Below are 19297 nucleotides of genomic sequence, written 5' to 3'. Positions count from 1 at the left end.
ACCTCATGAAGGAAATCATTTGGCACATAAATCCATGCTGGGCTCTGCATACCCATCAGCTATATTTCCTTGTAAACTATTCACTCTTGTTTAATCATTAATAGCCACCGATTCTCCCATCAGCCACTTACACCATGGATGACTTTCAGTAGCCAGTTACTGTGATAACCAGTGGTTCTGTGGGTGTGGGAGGAAGCCCACATCTTTACAGGGAGAATGTGCAAGCTCCACATAGATGGCACCAGAGTTCAGAATTGAACTCAGATTGTTGGAGCTTTCAGCCAGTTGCAGTACTTACAGTGCTACTCTACCATCCAGAGAACTATCAGTTCTTACCTCAGCTTTTTTGTTTTTGAACACAGAGCTTTATTTCTCATTCATTCTTTTACAGTTATGACAACTTTGTTTTGAAATCATTGTAATGGATCATCTTTGCATCTTATCTACTGCCTGTCTATCTCCTTAATATACATTGCCTTGTAAAAGTATTCAGCCCCCAATCCTTTGTTCACATAAATGAGTATTACAACCATTTGATCAATTTAACTGAGAGTTTTTATTTGTACATTTCACACTTCCTTTGTTTTTCACAGTGAAGCCCAAAAAAATTATAAAGCATAAAAAACTAAACATTCAAATAAGTTTTCATCCCCCTTTTCTCAGTACTTAGTTTAATCACCTGACGCAGCTATTACAACCAGTAGTTTTTTTTGGATAAGTCTCTATTAGCTTTGCACAATGTGATGGAGTGAGATTTGCCCATTCCTCCTTGCAAAATTGCTCAAATTGTGCCAGGATAGTTGAGGAGCAGCGGTGGACAGCAATCTTGAGGTCTTGTCAGAGATACTCGATTGGGTTAAGGTCAGGACTCTGACTGGACCACTCAAGGACATCAATTTTCTTCATTTGAAGCCACTCCATGGTGCTCTGGCAGTGTGCTTTGGGTCGTTGTCCTGCTGAAAGATGAACTTCCTCCCCAGTTTAAGCTTTCTGGCAGAGGCTAGCAGGTTTTTATCCAGGATCTCTCTCTATTCAGCAGCATTCATCTTCCCATCAATCCTGACCAGATTTCTAGTCCCTGCTGCTGAAAGGATCCCTAAAGCATGATAATTTACAATCGGGATGGTGACTTCTATAGCTCACTCAGAGTGGCTGTGCTGTCACAGTAGCCTCTCTTACAAGTGTCATTCTTCTCTGGTGACTACATTTTGAGGGGCAGCCTGACCTAAGCAGTGTGGCTGTGGTTTCATATTTTTTACACTTTTTCATGATGGACTGCTCTGACCTCCGAAGTATGCTCAGTGCCTTTGTGATGGTCTTGTACTTTTCCCCAGATTTGTGCTTTGTTATAATTTTCCTGACTTACCTTGAATGCTCTTGTCTTCATTTTGGTTTGGTTGGTTGAAAATCTACCATGCTGTTGGACCTTGGGGGGGGGGGGGGGAGAATTTCTTCTTATGAATTAATTGAAAAGAGGCGGTCCTCCAATTTTCTGCATCAATAAATTGGGTGAGTTGGTAAAGGTAATTCTGTATATTGCACCTGAGAAAGGTTAGCATAGTAATTACAAAGGGATGAGTACATTTTCAGCTTCAAATGTTTGGTTTCTAATTCTCAGTAAATTGTTTACAAGGTTTGGAACTTTTGATTTGACATAATGCACAATGTTTTGTAGATTAGCTAGAAAATCCGACTTCAATATAGTTTACATTTAGAAAAAGTGAAAATAGTTGTGGGGACTGAATTCTTTTTCAAGGCACAGCACAGTGATCAGAATAATCGATAGTTGTGGACTAACCATTGTGCTAAAAAGATTTTGCACAGCTTCATTGCTGTTCAATTCTACTGCTTTTGAAATGAAGCCAAAGGCTTTTATTTATGTCCTATTTTAATGATTTTCCATTTTATAACAACAGATCCTTTCATTCTGTACCTCATTTAGAAACATGCACTGAGTTTATAGCCTTCACATTTTAATGATTCAAATAGGGAAAACTCACATATACATAAGCTCATTTGCCAATTATGTGCTCACGCTGCAAGGCTGCTGCTGATTTCCTGTGCAGTAGTTTCTTACAGTTCTCTATATTAAACCAAATACATTACCCACCCATCAATACTTAAAACCTGTTGTGTAAATTATAATGAACAGTAATCCCAGCAGCAATAGCTGTGGAGCACCACATCACACCTCTTTATGCCAATTTGAGTCATCACTTCCAATCCCTGGAAACTGGATCTATTTCTTTGCTTTACATTATGCCCTGTTTCTGTGTTCTGATCCTTTTCTCAAGTGTACTCTGTATTTTAGAAATGCACATTTTAGAAATCCAACTATTTTGGCTTCTCTGTCACCCTTGCACTTCAGCGGTGACTTAAAATAACACTGGACAACAAAGGTTTTGCTTCCTGAATACTCAAGTGTATGTTACGGATTTTGGGCTGCTGATCACAAGAATCCCCATGAAATTTCCCTATAATGCACCATTTTTTGGAAAGCGTCTACATTTGTTATTTTTATTCATAATTCAAGCCAATTAAAATGTTGCCCACAATGTAATCTGAGTTTTTCTATTTTGTCCAAGCAGGCTTAGGCAGGGTGGGTGATGCATGGTGGGACAAATTTTAGAAAGGCTACAAAAGCATCACACACAGGTATATCAGCTTGCATTCATTCCCGTTGCACATATTCTACACGCATAGCATATTGTGTGTGCTCATTATAATAAAGTAATTGTATTTTCAGATGTATTTTTGATAGCAAAATGTTTCACAAATGTTGTAATAGCTGTGATGAGTATTTGCTTAAATCTCAAAAGACAAAAAATGCCTCCTCTTGTTAAGAAAGCAATTGAGCGCTACTTTGGGTGCAAAATTGGCGACCAAGACAAAGCCTGGGCTCCTCATATTTGTTGCACGACATGCGCTATCGATCTTAGCACTTGGCTCAGGGGTACTCGGAGGTCAATGCTGTCATTGTCCCAATGATATGGTGAGAGCAAAAGGATCATTAAGAGACTGCTACTTCTGTCTGACCAGTGTGTAGGTTTCTGTGCTAAAAACAAGAAATCTATTGAATACCCCAATCTCTCTTCAGCCATGAGACCTGCGCCACATGACAATCGTCTTCCAGTACCGAAGTTACCAGAGACATTCAGTCTTGCAGAGGCAGATGAAGATGCCATGATACACGAGCCAGGAATAAAAACACAACACTTATACAGATTTTGAACCCTTTATGTTAAATGAGTGTCATCTGCTAACTCAATCTGAGTAAAATGACCTGGTCAGAGATTTGCATTTGTCAGAGGCAAAAGCAGAATTACTGGGTTCAAGACTGCAAGGATGGAATCTGCTGCCACCACTTACACAAATTTCCATGAAGGTTTTTGATATTAGACACACGTTTCCCAGAATAATTGATACCAAGATTAAAGAAGGTATTTTTGTTGGTCCACAAGTCAAACAGGTCTTTGATGACAGGCAATTCAGAGAACTTCTCGTGAGACCGGAGAAAATCGCATGGAAGGCATTCAAGAAATTTGTTGAAAATTTTCTTGCCAACTGAAGAGCAGCAAACTACGTGCAACTGGTTGACAGCATGCTTCAAGTACGTAAAATCCTGAAGTGCCGCATGTGACTGAAGATTTGTTTTTTACATTCCCATTTAGACTTCTTCCCTGCAAATCTTGAAGCTGCCAGTGACCAGCATGGTGAAAGGTTTCACCTGGACATCGTAGTCATGGAGAAATGGTATCAGGGCAAATGGAATCCATCAATGCTGGCTGATTATTGTTGGACACTGAGAACAAACAAATATCATCAACAATATTTTTGGCTTATTTGAACTATTGCAAAGCATCAGCATCATTATGCAATTAAATGCATTGTATTCAATAGAAGTTAATTTCCTGTTTCTCCAAGTTCCTACGTGATACAATTAGTCCAAAATTATATTTATGTTCAGCTTCAAGTGCTCTATCATAGCCACAAAGAATCTCTGAGGATGCAACACTTTTGGGGAAAAAATGCCATCCAGTGTTATATAAGTGAAATTTTACAAAATCTATTCACTGGCATCCAGCTCCTTGGCCATTGAGTAAGGCTGAGCCTGACTGACTGCAAACTTGTACAAAACATAGACGAGCCAAGTATCAGCTAGATTTCCAGAGCCTCTGTAATATTGTAAGGCTGCAAGTAAATACCAGCTGTCAACCTTAAGCCTTTCCTAGTTTGGTTGGTAGTGAGATGATGATTGTAGAAATTATGTCTTCAATTCAGGGGCTAGAAGTTGTGTCATGTCAAAATGTACTTATAATTAATCATGTACAGTAGCCCAATCAATAACTAGTTCTATTGTGCATGAACCCCAGAGATTGTTCGCTGTAAAACGTATTGCCCATCTTTTGTGCAAAATGACCTTTCTTCAGCTTACTCCATCACTGAGGGGAAATAAGGCAGGTAAGATTTATGAATCAGGTGGGGAAAGTTGATAGATAAGTTGGAAGAGTGGAATTGGGGGGAAGGGAGGGAGAAAGCCATCTGCTTGCGGAAAGCAGACTTTAGACTCACTAAGGTTGGAGAAGTTCTGAAAGAGACATTGAGCAAGGGTTAAATTCAAAAATTAAAGCTAGCCAGCCTATTGACGTACCTAGTGCCGGAATCCATGACCTTGTATTTGGTTGGTTAGATTCATTGAAGTACTTGTTTTCATGATGAAAACTTGCTTTTGAGTGAGAAGCCCACCTGAAACACCACACTTATACAACTGAATTTTTGGGAATTGTTTCTTAGTGTGCTTAAGTGTTCAGCATGTGACATTATTTCTAGGGTAGTATTTTTTACATCTATGAAGTTCACATCACTCTCCAGTAGTCTATAGTGTTAACCATGAATAACAAAGGAAAATTAGTCTTCTGCACTGTGAATGACCATTGTCAATAACTCAGATATTCTCATTGATATCTGGCTTCTCCCTAACTACAAAACAGAATGAAGATGGTCTTACCAGTATCTGGGAAAGTGACTATGGCCACGAAACAATATTGGATCCTTCACACAAGAGATTCTGCAGATGCTGGAAATCCAGAGTAACATACAAATGCTGGAGAAACTCAGCAGGTCACACAGCATCTATGGAAAGGAATAGAGTTGATGTTTCGTGAATTAGTTATTGATTGTTTTCAACTTCAAGTTATATAAGTCAATGGAGTATTGTGTGCAGTTTTAGTCCTCCCCCTACAGAAAAGATGTAAATAAGATTGAAAGAATACCAGGAAAATTTACAATGAAGTTGCCAGGTCTGGAGGAACTGAGATATAAGGAAAGATTGAATAGGCTAGGACTTTATCCCTTGGACCGTAAAAGATTGAGAGATTTGATAGAGGTATACAGAACTATGAGGGGTATAGATAGAGTAAATGCAAGCAGGCTTTTTCCACTGTGGTTGGGTAGGACTACAACAAGAAGTCATGGGTTAAGGGTGAAAGGTGAAAAGTTTAAGGGGAACATGAGGGGAAACTAATTCACTCAGGGTTATGAGAGTGTGGAACGAGCTGCCAGCGCAAGTGGTGCATGCAAGCTCAATTTAATCATTTAAGAGTAGTTTGGATAGGTACTGGGATGGTAGGAGTCTGGAGGGCTATGATTCTGGGTGTGGGTCGATGGCAGTAGGCAGTTTTAATAGTTCAGTGTGGACTTGATAGACTGATGGGCCTATTTCTGTACTGTCCTTTTCTGTGACTATTCTGTCTTGAGCTGTTTCTCCTGTCATGCACTGTTGCACATAATGAACTGTATGAAACAGGAGGCAATACTAAAAGCCTGGGACTTGTCATGTACAGTGATACCTTACACTGGAAATTGCTTTGGGATGAGGAAGGACTGGAACTCTCCAGCTCAAGTTCTGTCTGTTGCATAGATTTAAGGGGTTGTCATAATTTCTCACATTCTTTTCAAAGAGACATGCTTTTTCAAGTAGCCTTTAAAATAAATTTCAGTTACTGAAAGCACTGTAAAACATAGGAGACACATTGATCCAATTCACTTTAAGTAAGCTGTTGTTAGCAGTATGTTGCTTAAAATTTCAAAGTAAAGTCATTGCCTTCTATCATTTTAGCATTAAAGGCCTGCAGAGTTACATTGGACATGCAGACATTTAAGTGTGCAGTGAATAAGGCCAGTAGTTAATATGAGAACTCGGCTAACTTGTGCATCTGAGCATCTGTATGATTAGCCATTGTGGAAGGAAACAACCATGTGTTTTTTCACTATCTTTTCATTCTCAAGCAAGTGAGGCAGCACCCATGATTTTTTAATGTTTTGTATTTAACATGTTTTTATATTGTCAAATATGTTTGTCAAATTTGAGAACTACTTAAGTTGCTAAATTATTTTTTTAGGTTAGAGCATGTGTTAGTGTCTGAAAGTCCAGAAGAAAAGTTTTATTGATTTCTACCTTTTTGTTTAATACATTAACGTACTGCAGTGCAAGTTCTAGAGAGTATAAAAGACAAACCATTTTAGTATAGGATGCTCACAACAATAAGTTGGATAGTAAGTGGAACATAAATGATAAAATGTGAAGCTGGATGAGGTTGCAGAGGCTATTAAAGGATTTGGGAGGTTGGATTTATAATTTAGATGTTGCTACTCTTGAGCCAATATATGTAGATCATCAGGCAAAAGGCAAATCAATAGACCTTTATGGTATGTTTATCAGAATTTGGATGATCACCAATTTGCACAGTATAAAAGATTAAATGCTTGCCTTTAAGGGTATTGAAATTGGTCTTTTCTAACAATAGTAAAGACATGGTTATGGATTTAGCAGAGGATGTGACTCTTCTTCCTTAAAGTACTGTTTGCAATTTTAAAGCACTATTAAGATGGCTAAAATATTCCAAGAAGTTTTGAGAATACTTTTGAACAAAGATTGATGCAAAGCTACAGAATGAGGTATTTAGTCAACAGTACAATTTTAGTGTGGGAGGCTTGAAACTGGAAAGAGCTGACAAGGACTTGTGGGACTGGGGGAAGTTACAGACCTGGGGAAAGGAGAATCTGCTGAGAAACTTCAGAAGATTGGTGAGAATTTCAAGAACAGAGGCAAATGAATAGACCGTGGTGTGAGTTATGTACATCAGAATTAGGTTTGTTATTGCTGTCTTATATGACATGAGGTTTGTTGTCTTTCTGCAGCAGTGCAGTGTAAAGATGTAAAATTACTATAAATTACCAACTAAATAAAAACTGCAGAAAAAGGGCATAATAAGGTAGTGTTCATGGACCATTCAGAGATCCAGTGGCAGAGGAGAAGAAGCTGTTTCTGGTTAATCATCAGGCACAAAAATAGTGGAGTCTAAATGGAGCAAAGACTTGTGACAGAAAATGTGTGTAGGCAGGGATAACATTGGACAATGTTATGGGGGTGTGAGTAGGCAGTCGTGACAGGAGTATTCTTTCATGTATTGAATACATCACTGAAGACAAGAGCAACTTTTTATATTCATTTCTGATTGCCCTTAAGGTGATGCAAAACTCATCCAGTTTCTACACATGCCTAGTTATGCATTACATGCACTTCGACACGAGTGTGCGTGCCTGGGCACTTTCACCGGTTACTGCATCAGAAACACTTATGCAACCTACGGTCTTGCTTTTCCAATGCAATTCATCATTTTGTTGAAATTGAATTAGGACTGCTTGTAACTGCCTGCCAACATGATGATTGACAGTAGATGTAGTCAGTGCAGAGTGTTGAATGGGCTGGAGCTTGGCTTCTGTAATGGAACTGCAGGAGGAAATTGAGATGCATCATCTGTTTTGTGTGCCTGGCTGAAGGTGATCAAGAATATTTTAAATCTTGTTCCTTCCATATGCTAAACTCTGCTATTAAGAATGTGAATGCTCATGGAGTCTCTGCTTTTAACAGTTGTTTAATTGTTCCTGTCAATTTTCACTTAGATGTGACTGTAATGTCTTGGATTGATTCATCATTGTGAAATTGTTCATCTCCCTGGGAGTGTTATGTTGGTTAGCACACGTCCTCTGGATGCTTCAGGAAATTGAAACTCATTTTTCAGTAGGTCTGTTGCTGTTCCAGGATGCCCAAGTTCTTTAAATTCACTCTTCTTTAACTAGGGATGAATTATTTGGCTGATTGATGAGGAAATGTATAATTTCCCAGGCCTTTTCATGGGTGTCAGAAATAATCCTACACTCTGAGTCTCAGCAAACTGCAAAGCGGCAAAGCTTTATTTTTCACGAGTCTGCAGAGTCGGACCCAAAACTGCTCCAGCAGTATTGAGCCCAGAGCATTACATTTCATTTCCTTTTATACAGTTTCAAGTAGGTTATCACGTGTCCCTCAGTTGCTGTATCATTCCTACAATTATTCATAGTCAGCTCCACTCTCCCCCTCCCCACAGGCTTGTACATTTCGGGGGTCACATACACATTTTCTCATATCCTCTGTCCTTGGAGTTAGCCATCCGCAGAGCCATGTCTGCCAAGTTTTCAAAACACTCATCGGCCTTGGAGTTAGCCACAAGAGTACAGCTTATCTCCATCTGTTTCATCCACCTCCGCTCTCAGCTCCTAGCTTAATGACTCCCTTTTAGTTCTTCATGATTACCACAAGGTACAGATTGTACCTATACAGTTTTGCAAGAATCTTATATCCTTATTTAGCAATGTGTCAGCATATGTTTTGTAAGCTTAGATCTTAGCACAGTCTAACCTTAACCCTTTCACTTCTTACAATTCCACCCTTTTTCTTTTTAGAGTGTGCTAAGGATTTGTCCAGGGATTCCACTCTTCCAGTTCTCTGCCTCGTTGCAACAGCATTTTAGCCGGGTCAGCTGGGTTCCCTGGCTGCATTACCTGTACTACTACTCGCGTTATTAATGCTCTCAAGCAGGGTATTAAGCATGGTAATATGATTATCATTATGAGTATTCCGCCAAATATTAACAGGGCTATTCGCCACCAGCTTCCTCCCAGCAGACTATCCAGCCAACTCAGGTTCCCTAAGGATCTCCAAGTTTGTACTGGCACATGGGCCAACTTCCGAATTTTGTCGGATATTTTCAACACTGCCTTTCCATTATCATTTATCTTTAGTCAACAGTTTGTCAGATTGAACTTTCCACAGACCCCTCCCTCGAAGGCCAATAGGTAATCCAATGCTAATCGATTTTGGTATATGGCTGTTCTCATCTGGCTTTGCTGCTCAGCCAGCAATTCCAGAGCCAATGCGGTTTGGTTGGTGATCACCTCTACTACAGCTTGTAGGCGTATTATTCGATTTAACATATATACCGGGGTTCGGTAACCCCATGACCCATCCTGGGCCCAAGTTGCTGGTCCGTAATATTCAATGATGCGTGCTGGAGGCCACTCGTCGCCCCATTCTCCCACCTTTATCTCCCGCTTCTCCCTTCTCAGTGAGTCAAATAACTTGATTCCCAATTCCCTATCTTCATCCTGGGGTAGGAGGAAGAACTCTGGCCTTATAAGGCCTAAGAAACAAACTCCTCCCCATCCTTTCGGCAATTTGGTGTATGCCTGATTCCCACAAATCCAGAACAGACCTTCTGGAACAAATCCTCCTTTCTTTGCTTTCCGCCAGGCTTTCCAAACACTGGGAATTCCTTCGTACGGGTTATGCCCACTGCAATTCCAGATTCCCGAATTGTTTCCCATAGCCGTACAATTGTCCTTTGCCCCTTTAGTTATGTACCAAGTCGGCTCCTCGGGCCACCAAGTGGCATTATTTTTTTTTTTAGCCAACTTTATACTCTGACATGGGCTTTCTCCTACTTTCACCTTCCCTTTTCTTTCTACACATACTTGTCCTTCCGGATAGTTTGTTAACTTCCATTCTTGCGTCCTCCCAGTCCTTTTCTTATCCCAATCATGAGCCAATAGCTCCCACACACTCAAACTCTCACCTATCCATGGCCATTGCTCGCTCATGTGGGGTCCCCCACAAACCCAACAGTCACTTACATTTAAACTTGTAGCTATTCGAGTTGCTAAGTCTATAAACAGGTTTTCCTTCATTTCCGGTCTTGTTTTTCCATAGGTTCCCCATTCTTCTCTGACTCCACCAAACTCTGCCCTTCCTTTTTCTTTCCTTTCACATATCCATTTTGTCTCAGGGCATGTACTTTCTCGTACACTCCAACTTCTCCCTTCTCCTTTTTCTTCTCTCACTGATCCACCGGGGTATCCCCTGTTCTTTCTCAGGGTATATTTTATTCCTCCCTCTTCACATTCCTCTTTTTCTTTTCCATAACATTGGTCATTTACATGTGAATGTGACACAAGGGCCCCGGGTCGTTCTTTTCCTTTCTCCAAAACTCGGTTCCTACACTTGTCACATTTCCCTTCTATTTTTCCCACATACAGAATTAAATATATTACAGTCAATAATGTAACAGTCCACATTGAGTTCATTTTTGTTGCCTTTTCAGTTTCACCACCAACGGTTCTTCACTGGGAACACAGGTCCACTCCGTGTGTCCCTCAGGCTTAACTGGTCCCTTTATTCTGGATGCGTGGGTCCACCCTTTCTCTTTTGTTCGTACGGCCGCCTCGGTGGTTAACAGGACCTGGAAAGGGCCTTCCCACTGTGGTTGTAACTTCTCCGGCTTCCAGGTCCGTACCAGAACCCAATCTCCAGGCACGATCTGATGTAAAGCAAAGTCGAGCGGCGGAGTCTGGGCCAAGAGACCCTTCTTCCGCAGTTCTGCAAAGGAACGAGATAGTGCCAGTAAATAGTTCCTTATAAAAATATCACCCCCTTGTAGCGTGGGGTACCCTTCTACCTTATTCCAATACGGGAGTCCAAACAGCATTTCATAGGGGGAGATTCCTATATCCTTCCTGGGTGCTGTTCGGATTCTTAACAGGGCGATGGGGAGACACTTAGTCCAGGGTAACTTGGTTTCTAGCATTAATTTGGTCAATTGCGCCTTTAAGGTACTGTTCATCCTTTCCACCCGTCCCGAACTCTGGGGATGCCACGGGGTATGGTATTTCCATTGGATACTCAATGCATCACAAATCAACTGGTGCGTCTTGGAGGCAAAGTGTGTCCCTCTGTCCGAGTCTATGGACCCCATGATCCCATATCTGGGGATTATGTTTTCTAGTAGTATTCGGGCTACTGTAGGCGCATCGGCCTTTGTGGTCGGGTATGCTTCCACCCAGTGGGTAAAATGATCCACTATTACTAACAGGTACTTCCATCTCTGCACTGAGGGTAGTTCGGTAAAGTCGATCTGGACTCTATGGAACGGTCTCATGGCCAGTGGCTGGCCACCTCTTGGAGTGGATCGCATCACTTTCTTGTTTATCCGCTGGCACGTCGGACATCCAGTTATCTCTTGCTGGGCCAGTGTGTATATTCCTTTGCATACATAGTCCCTCAGAATTGTGTCGCACATGGCCTGTACTCCCCAGTGGGTTTGATGGTGCAACTGTTGGAGGATGTTGCGGGTTACTTCCTTATTTAGTACCTGTCTCCCATCCGGGACCGTCCATTTACCATCAGTGTCTTTTCGGGCTCCTAGTTGGTTCATGCTATCAATCTCTATTTGGGTAAACATAGGTTGTTTAGTAAGTCCTTCCCTCACTGGTATCAAGGTCAGGAGTTGGATCGGGTCTTCAACGGCTGCTCGTTTGGCCTCCCCATCGGCTAGACGGTTCCCCACTGCTTCAGGTGTTGATCCTTTTTGGTGTCCGGGTACATGTACTACCGCAATCTCAGTTGGTAGGGCCAGGGCTTCCAATGTCATACTTATCATTTGCTCGTGTGCCAGTCCCTTTCCTCTGGCCGTTATCAGTCCTCTTTCTTTCCATATCTTCCCAAAGGTATGTACTATCCCATAGGCGTACTTAGAGTCAGTGTATATTGTTCCGATCCTCTTCTCCAATATCCTCAGAGCCCTCTGGAGTGCGTATAATTCGCATGACTGGGCCGACCAGTTTCCCGGTAATCTCCCGGACTCCACTATTCTTTCAGTCTCTCCGTCAATGATGGCATATCCGCTGTGCCGTACTCCATCAATACATCGTGAGGATCCATCTATATACAATTCCTGTCCTTCTCCCAGGGGAACTTCCTGTAAGTCCTCCCGGCTCTTTGTTTGCAAGTCCAGCAATTCAATACAGTCGTGTTCTGACTCCTTTTCTTCTAGTCCTCCATAGAGGAACTGGGCTGGGTTGCAACTGGAATCCTTTGCGAAGTTTAGGTCTTCTCCGGTCATCAGTATAGTTTCGTACTTTAGAATGCGGGAGTCAGTGAGCCACCGATGTGCCTTCTGGGCTAGTAGGGTGCTGACCGAGTGGGGAGAATGCACTGTGATCTTCCCTCCAAAGGTTAGTTTCCGGGCTTCCTCTACCAATACCGCTGTCGCTGCCACTGCTTGGATACAGGTGGGCCATCCACGCGATACCGGGTCTAACATTTTTGACAGGAAAGCCACGGGTTGCCGCTTTCCTCCTCTTAGTTGGGTGAGTACCCCTTGGGCCATTCCTTCGGCATTGTTGACGTACAGCTGGAATGGTTTTTCCAGGGCTGGCAAGACTAACACCGGAGCACGGATCAATTGCCCCTTGATATAGTTGAATTTTTGCTCCTCTTCCTTTGTCCATTTTACTGTTTGCTCATCTTGCCCGAGTTTATCATACAGAAATTTCACCAGGGGAGTATAATTCTCAATCCAGATTCGACAATACCCCACTAACCCCAGGAACTGTCGTATCTCCTTCTTGGTACGAGGTAGCGACATCCCTGTTATTCCAGCTATCCTTTCTGGGGTAATGCTTCGCTGTCCCTTACTGACCCGGTGTCCCAGATACCTTACTTCCTTTTCCACGAATTGTAACTTTTTCTTGGAGACCCATAGCCCCTTTTTCCCTAGGAAGTTCAGTAATCTGATGGTATCTTCCTGCACCCCTTTCTGTGTTGGCCCGGATAGTAATAAATCATCCACATACTGTAGCAGTTGGTTCTCTGGAGCACATTGGAATTCCGCTAGTACTTGCTCCAAGACCTGCCCGAATAGGTTAGGTGACTCAGTGAATCCTTGCGGCAGGACCGTCCATCTGAGTTGTCTTTTCCGCCCTGTTGTAGGATTTTCCCATTCAAACGCAAACATGTCCCGACTGCTTTCTTCTAGCGGGCAACTCCAGAAAGCATCTTTTAGATCTATTACACTGAACCATTCATGGTCAGGGGAGATTTTACTCATCAGGGTGTACGGGTTGGGTACTACCGGGTATCGGGTCTGGACTACTGCATTTAGACCCCGCAGGTCTTGTACCATCCGATAAGTCCCGTCCGGCTTTCGCACCGGGAGGATGGGGGTATTATATGGCGACATACATTCTTCCAGCAGTCCATCTGCGATCAGCCCTTCAATTACCGGCTGCAGCCCTTTTCTTCCTTCCATCGCAATGGGATACTGCTTCCTCCTTACTGGGCGACCGTCCGGTAGCAAGGTGATCTGTAGAGGGCTGATGTTCAATCCTCCCCTATTTCCCTCTCTATACCACACCTCGGGCTCTATTTTCTGGTCGTCCTCTTCTTTTAATGCGAATAATTTTACTATTATTTCTCCATTGTTCGGCACTGTTCCAATGCCCAGTTGCACTTGCAGGTCCCTTCCTAATAGGTTGAATCCTGCCGAGGGCAGCAGGAGAAGGCCTTGCCTTGTTGCCCTATCTTCATATCCGACTTCCACATTGTCCACAATGGACACTTGTATCGTTTTTCCTCCGATACCGGATACCTTCATTACTCTTGTTCCTGTTCGGGCGCCGGGAGGTATCTGGATTACACTGGATCTTTCAGCACCCGAATCTACCATAAAGGTTGTATCTGACCCTTGGGGACCTAATTTCAGATTTACCAGGGGTTCCTGTCGATAGTTTCTTCTCCCCAAGGGTAGGAACCCCCGACCCCCCTAGTCTTCGTCCTCCATCATGGCATATGACCTGACCTCTCGCCGATACTTAGGACATTCCCGTTTAAAATGTCCTTCCTCGTTACAGTGGAAGCATCTTAGAGTCCTTCGCGTTTTCCTTCCTGGTTCTTGGCCATTGCCTCGGTCTGACCACGTTCCCCTCTTTTCCCTGTTTTCTGTGGTTACTTGCCGTACTGTCTGAACCATTATCCTAGCGGTCTTTTTCTGTTTCTCCTCGTCTCTTCTTACAAACACCTTCTGCGCTTCTCGCAGTAATTCACTCAAGGGTTTTGAATTCCAGTCCTCTATCTTCTCTAGTTTCTTCCGAATGTCTGGCCAGGCTTTCGATACAAATTCTACCCTAATTAGCTGTTGTCCCACCTCTGTCTCCGGGTCTACCCCCGCATATTGTTGCATATTTTTCCGAATTCTATCCAGGAAGTCAGTTGGGGTCTCATCGGGGTTCTGGTGGCTTCCGAACGCCTTAGTGAAGTTATGACCCTTGGGGACCGCTTGTCTTATTCCCTTTATCAGGAATTCCCTCATGTCTCTCATGTTTCCTTGACCTTCTCCGGTCTGCTTATCCCAGTTCGGGTTTAACAGGGGAAACTTAGGTTCCCCGGCATTCCCCTTCTCCTTTTCTTTTCTTCTTTTCTTCTCTTCCGCCTGCCGTTGCGGATCATCCGGATGCGGAGCACTAGCAGCTTGTTCGGGCTGCTGGGGCCGGGGAACATAAGGGGGAGGTAGATGATTCAACACTTCCCAAGGAGGCTCTTCCTCCTTAGTTTTAGTTTCTAGTTTAAAACTTCTTGCGGAGTCTCCTGGTCCGGGAACCCAGCAAGAGGCATACTCATTTTCTTCCTCTCTCACATTTGGTTTAGAGTTTACATATATGTTTAAGGCCTGTCTAACCCAATCCTCATCTGACCCAAATGGTGGCCACCATACCGAGGACCCTTTTATTGGCTGTTTGGACCATAATTTGCAATATTCTACCATTCTCTTTTTCTGCTTTCCCTTTGTTCGTCCATATCCCCATCCTGCAAACATTCTACCGAGGGGGCTATCAGGAGGTACCTTCGGGAACAAACCCGAACTCTCCGGCTCCTCTTCCTTTGAGCTTCCCCCTCCCATTATTCCCTTCCCGGCCCGGTTCTTTTTACTCTAGGTGTCGTCACACCTAGTTTACCCGGTCACACCCACCTAGATCTCAGTTAGCTAGTCTCACTTACCCGGTGTGCCGTAGAACCGTCTCCTTTCCTCCCTGCTTTGCCGCCTTGCGCTGTCCGGATCTCACTCGCTCAAGCCGTTTCAGACGACGAGCAAGGAATCAGGGACTGCCGAACTCGGCAGGGTGCACCTTCTCCGATGTCCTTCCTCTCGCCCTCCACGACCGGAGTGGGGATCCCGGACGAGACCCCCAGCTGTCAGAAATAATCCTACACTCTGAGTCTCAGCAAACTGCAAAGCGGCAAAGCTTTATTTTTCACGAGTCTGCAGAGTCGGACCCAAAACTGCTCCAGCAGTATTGAGCCCAGAGCATTACATTTCATTTCCTTTTATACAGTTTCAAGTAGGTTATCACGTGTCCCTCAGTTGCTGTATCATTCCTACAATTATTCATAGTCAGCTCCACTCTCCCCCTCCCCACAGGCTTGTACATTTCGGGGGTCACATACACATTTTCTCATATCCTCTGTCCTTGGAGTTAGCCATCCGCAGAGCCATGTCTGCCAAGTTTTCAAAACACTCATCGGCCTTGGAGTTAGCCACAAGAGTACAGCTTATCTCCATCTGTTTCATCCACCTCCGCTCTCAGCTCCTAGCTTAATGACTCCCTTTTAGTTCTTCATGATTACCACAAGGTACAGATTGTACCTATACAGTTTTGCAAGAATCTTATATCCTTATTTAGCAATGTGTCAGCATATGTTTTGTAAGCTTAGATCTTAGCACAGTCTAACCTTAACCCTTTCACTTCTTACAATGGGGTTACAGATATTTGTACAGTGCAGTTTCTCTGCTGATGATTGATGCATTGTGCATTATATATGTTTTGAATATAGCCACATAGCATGTTGCCTCACCCAAGCTGGAGGGTGTCCTCGGTGAGAAGATAGAAATTTCTGTCTGTGTCGATGATGCAGCTGTGCCTCCCGCTGTAGGGTAGCATGTAAAATGTCCTTGCCTGCTCGGGTGCTGTTCATTGACAATTTATTACAGCAACTAGATAGATCATCGTGCATGTCTATAGGACAGAGAGGTTAGTCGCTTTGTGATTAACAGTCCTTAAAAGGAACCAACCATTTGTCTTTCAGGGGATAATGACCCCCTTCTATTTCATTTTACAACACTGCAACCAGACTAACCTTGGTTTTAATTACAGGCGATGCTTTCTTGCTTTGTGTTTGTGTCTGTGACTCATCCTCCATCTACTGCTAACTTCCCATAGTCTGTCTTTTGACAGTTCTATTAACCTTTATTAGTTCAACTGTTTAATACAAAATTCCATTCTATTATTCAGTTCACAACAGTCAGTATGATCATTGTATGATAGACAATGGGAAAATCCAGAATGTTGGCATAAACTGTCAAAGAAAATTATTGGGATAGATGAAAGGAAGTTTTACTGGAGTCTAACCTAAGTATCTCATCTTGACACAAAGTGGGTTTTGCTTGATGTTGTCATGGAAATAAACTATCAGCAATTTTGGCTGATCTGCTAATTGTCACAGCTGCTGTAACCCACACGACATGAAACTCTCTTGGATTCAATAGGAAAAAAATACACAAAAATTATGCTTTTTTTCCCAGTGTCTGCCTTGAGCCAATTAATTTCCCTACTACTTTAGAACATGATGACCAAGCTTTGTACTACAGGAGCAAGTTCCAGTATTTCAATTTTAATACTTCATTGTCAAGCAGGTTATACTTGAAGACAATAAATGGTATATTTAATTTGAGATTTCTTGTGAACCTCTCCTTGCGTCAAATCCAGCTTTGCCCCCCTAATTAGTTCTGTTTTAAGATTCAGCCGTAAATACTCAATAGTAGTGAATTTTCTGACTACTGTAAACCTTGTTTACAGTCATGAAATTTCATAGGTTCATTTGAATATGTCTTCCACAAATTTGTACTGTATTATTACACAAACTGATTTTTAAAACATAGCTGGGCTTTTCTCAGCAGCATGGTCAGTCGCAATCAAATCGGTGCAGTAGGCCTCATGCAGGTTGGAGAGTGAGAGATTTAAATAAAGGAGCTTTTGCGGGATTTCAGCTTTTATTGGTGGTTCAGTTGGCCTCACGCATTAGCAAGGGCAAATAAAAATAAGACAGGGACAAATGAAGTCAATGTTGGAGTGGCCATTGTGTGAATAGACCAATGTTAGAGTGGGGAGGCTTTGGCAAGGAAAGGGTTTGGTGAGGTACGTATCTGGTAAGTTTTCTTCTTCATTCTTCATCTGCTGTGCATCGTTAGAGCAGTGAGAATGGCTCCAGGAGCTGTGTCGTGTGCTTTGTGCAAGGTGGGAATTCTGGGAGATCTCCAGCCTCCCGGATAACCTCACCTGCACCAGGTGCACCAAGCTTCAGCACCTCAGTGAACACGTTAAGGAACTGGAGCTGCAGCTCAATGACCTTCGGCTCATTCAGGGAACTGAGGAGATAATAGGAGCTATGGGGGGTAGTCACTCCTAAATTGCAAGAGGCAGGAGAATAGATGACTGTCAGGAGAGTGAAGAGAAATGGCCAGCCAATACAGAGTACCCCTGCGGCTGTTCCCTCAACAATAAGTATGCCAAGATTGATACTGTTGAGGGGGGTGACCTACGGGTGGGGGAGGGGGTTGCAGAAGAGCTGCAGTGACTGTGGCTCAGAAGGGAAGTGGGAAGAGAGGACTGCAACAGTGATGAGGGATTCCATTGCTAGAGTAGACAGGAGATTCTCTGGACGTGGTAGAGACACCCAGATGGTATGTAGCCTCTCAGCTGCCAGGGTCAGGGACCTCTCAGATCGGGTCCATGGCATTCTAGAGTGAGCAGCCAGAAATCTTGGTGCATGTGGACACCGATGACAAAGGTAGGAAAAGTGAGGAGGTCCTGAAAAGAAGATTTAGGGAGCTAGGTAGAAAACTGAAAAGCAGGACCTCCAGGGTAGTAATCTCTGGATTGCTGTCTGTGCCACTTGCCAGTGAGAGTAAGAATAGGATGATTTGGCAGATGAATGTGTAGCTGAGAAACTGTGTAGGGGGCAGGGTTTCAGATTTCTGTATCATTAGGATCTCTTCTGGGGACGGTATGACCAGTACAAAAGGGACAGATTACACCTGAGCCCAAGGGGGACCAATATCCTTGTGGGTAGGCTTGCTAGAGCTTTTGGAAAGGGTTTAGACTAACTTGGCAGGGGAATGGGAACCAGAGTGACAGGACTGTTGGTTTACAAGCTGGGATAGGTTGTGATTGTCAGATGATAGGACAAAATTGCAATCAGTGGAATGAGTTACAGTGTAAAAGAGGGACAAAATGGAAAAGTTTGATGGATACAGGACTGAAGGTGTTATATTTGAATGCGTGCAGTATATGGAATAAGGTAGATGATCTTACATTCACAGAGATTAGCAGATTATGACGTTGTAGGCATTACTAAGTTGTGGCTGAAAGAAGATTATAATTGGGAATTTAACATCCAAGGGTACACAGGGAGGACAGGCAGATAGAGTGGTGGTCATGTAGCTCTGTTGGTAAAAAAAAAATTAAATCAAACTCTTAGAGAGGTGACATGGGATCAGCAGATGTAGGAACCTTCTGGATAAAGATAAGAAACTGCAAGGGTGAAAAAGACTAATGGGAGTTATAAACAGCTCTGAACAGTAGCCAGGATGTGGGCTACAAATTACAATGGGAGATAGAAAAAGTATGTCAAAAGGGCAACATTATGATAGTGATGGGTGATTTCAATATGCAAATAGATTGGGAAAATCAGATTCTTACTGGCCCCTAAGAGACAGAGTTTGTAGAATGCCTACAAGATGACTTTTTGGAGCAGCTTGTGATTGAGCCCACTGGGGGATCAGCTATTCTGGATTGGATGTTGTGTAATGAATCGGACTTGATTTGGGAGCTTAAGTTAAAGGAACCCTTAGGAGACAGTGATCATAATATGAGAAATTCACCCCGCAAATTGAGAAGGAGAAGCTAAAGTCAGGTATGTCAGTATTACTGTGGAGTAAAGGGAATTACAGGGGCATAAGAGAGGAGCTAGCCAAAGTTGATCGGAAGGGGTACCAGCAGGGATAATGGCAGAGCAACAAAGGCGGAAGTT

General features: G+C 43.0%; 1 protein-coding gene across 1 annotated transcript; it reads right to left on the bottom strand.

Annotated features, from left to right (window-relative positions):
• Positions 1 to 8234: 8234 nt before the first annotated feature.
• Positions 8235 to 15958, bottom strand: LOC140739429 (endogenous retrovirus group 3 member 1 Env polyprotein-like). Its single transcript, XM_073067722.1, has 2 exons — positions 15209 to 15958; positions 8235 to 10753 (listed from the first exon to the last, which is right to left on the bottom strand). Exon 2 carries the CDS (start codon positions 10459 to 10461, stop codon positions 9124 to 9126), a length of 1338 nt encoding a protein of 445 aa, XP_072923823.1. The 5' UTR covers positions 10462 to 10753; positions 15209 to 15958; the 3' UTR covers positions 8235 to 9123.
• Positions 15959 to 19297: the final 3339 nt, after the last annotated feature.

Source organism: Hemitrygon akajei, chromosome 15 (assembly GCF_048418815.1).
Source record: "Hemitrygon akajei chromosome 15, sHemAka1.3, whole genome shotgun sequence".
Classification (NCBI taxonomy): Eukaryota; Metazoa; Chordata; class Chondrichthyes; order Myliobatiformes; family Dasyatidae; genus Hemitrygon; species Hemitrygon akajei.
The sequence above is the reverse complement of the archived record's forward strand: the minus strand, read 5'-3'. Positions and strand labels throughout refer to the sequence as shown.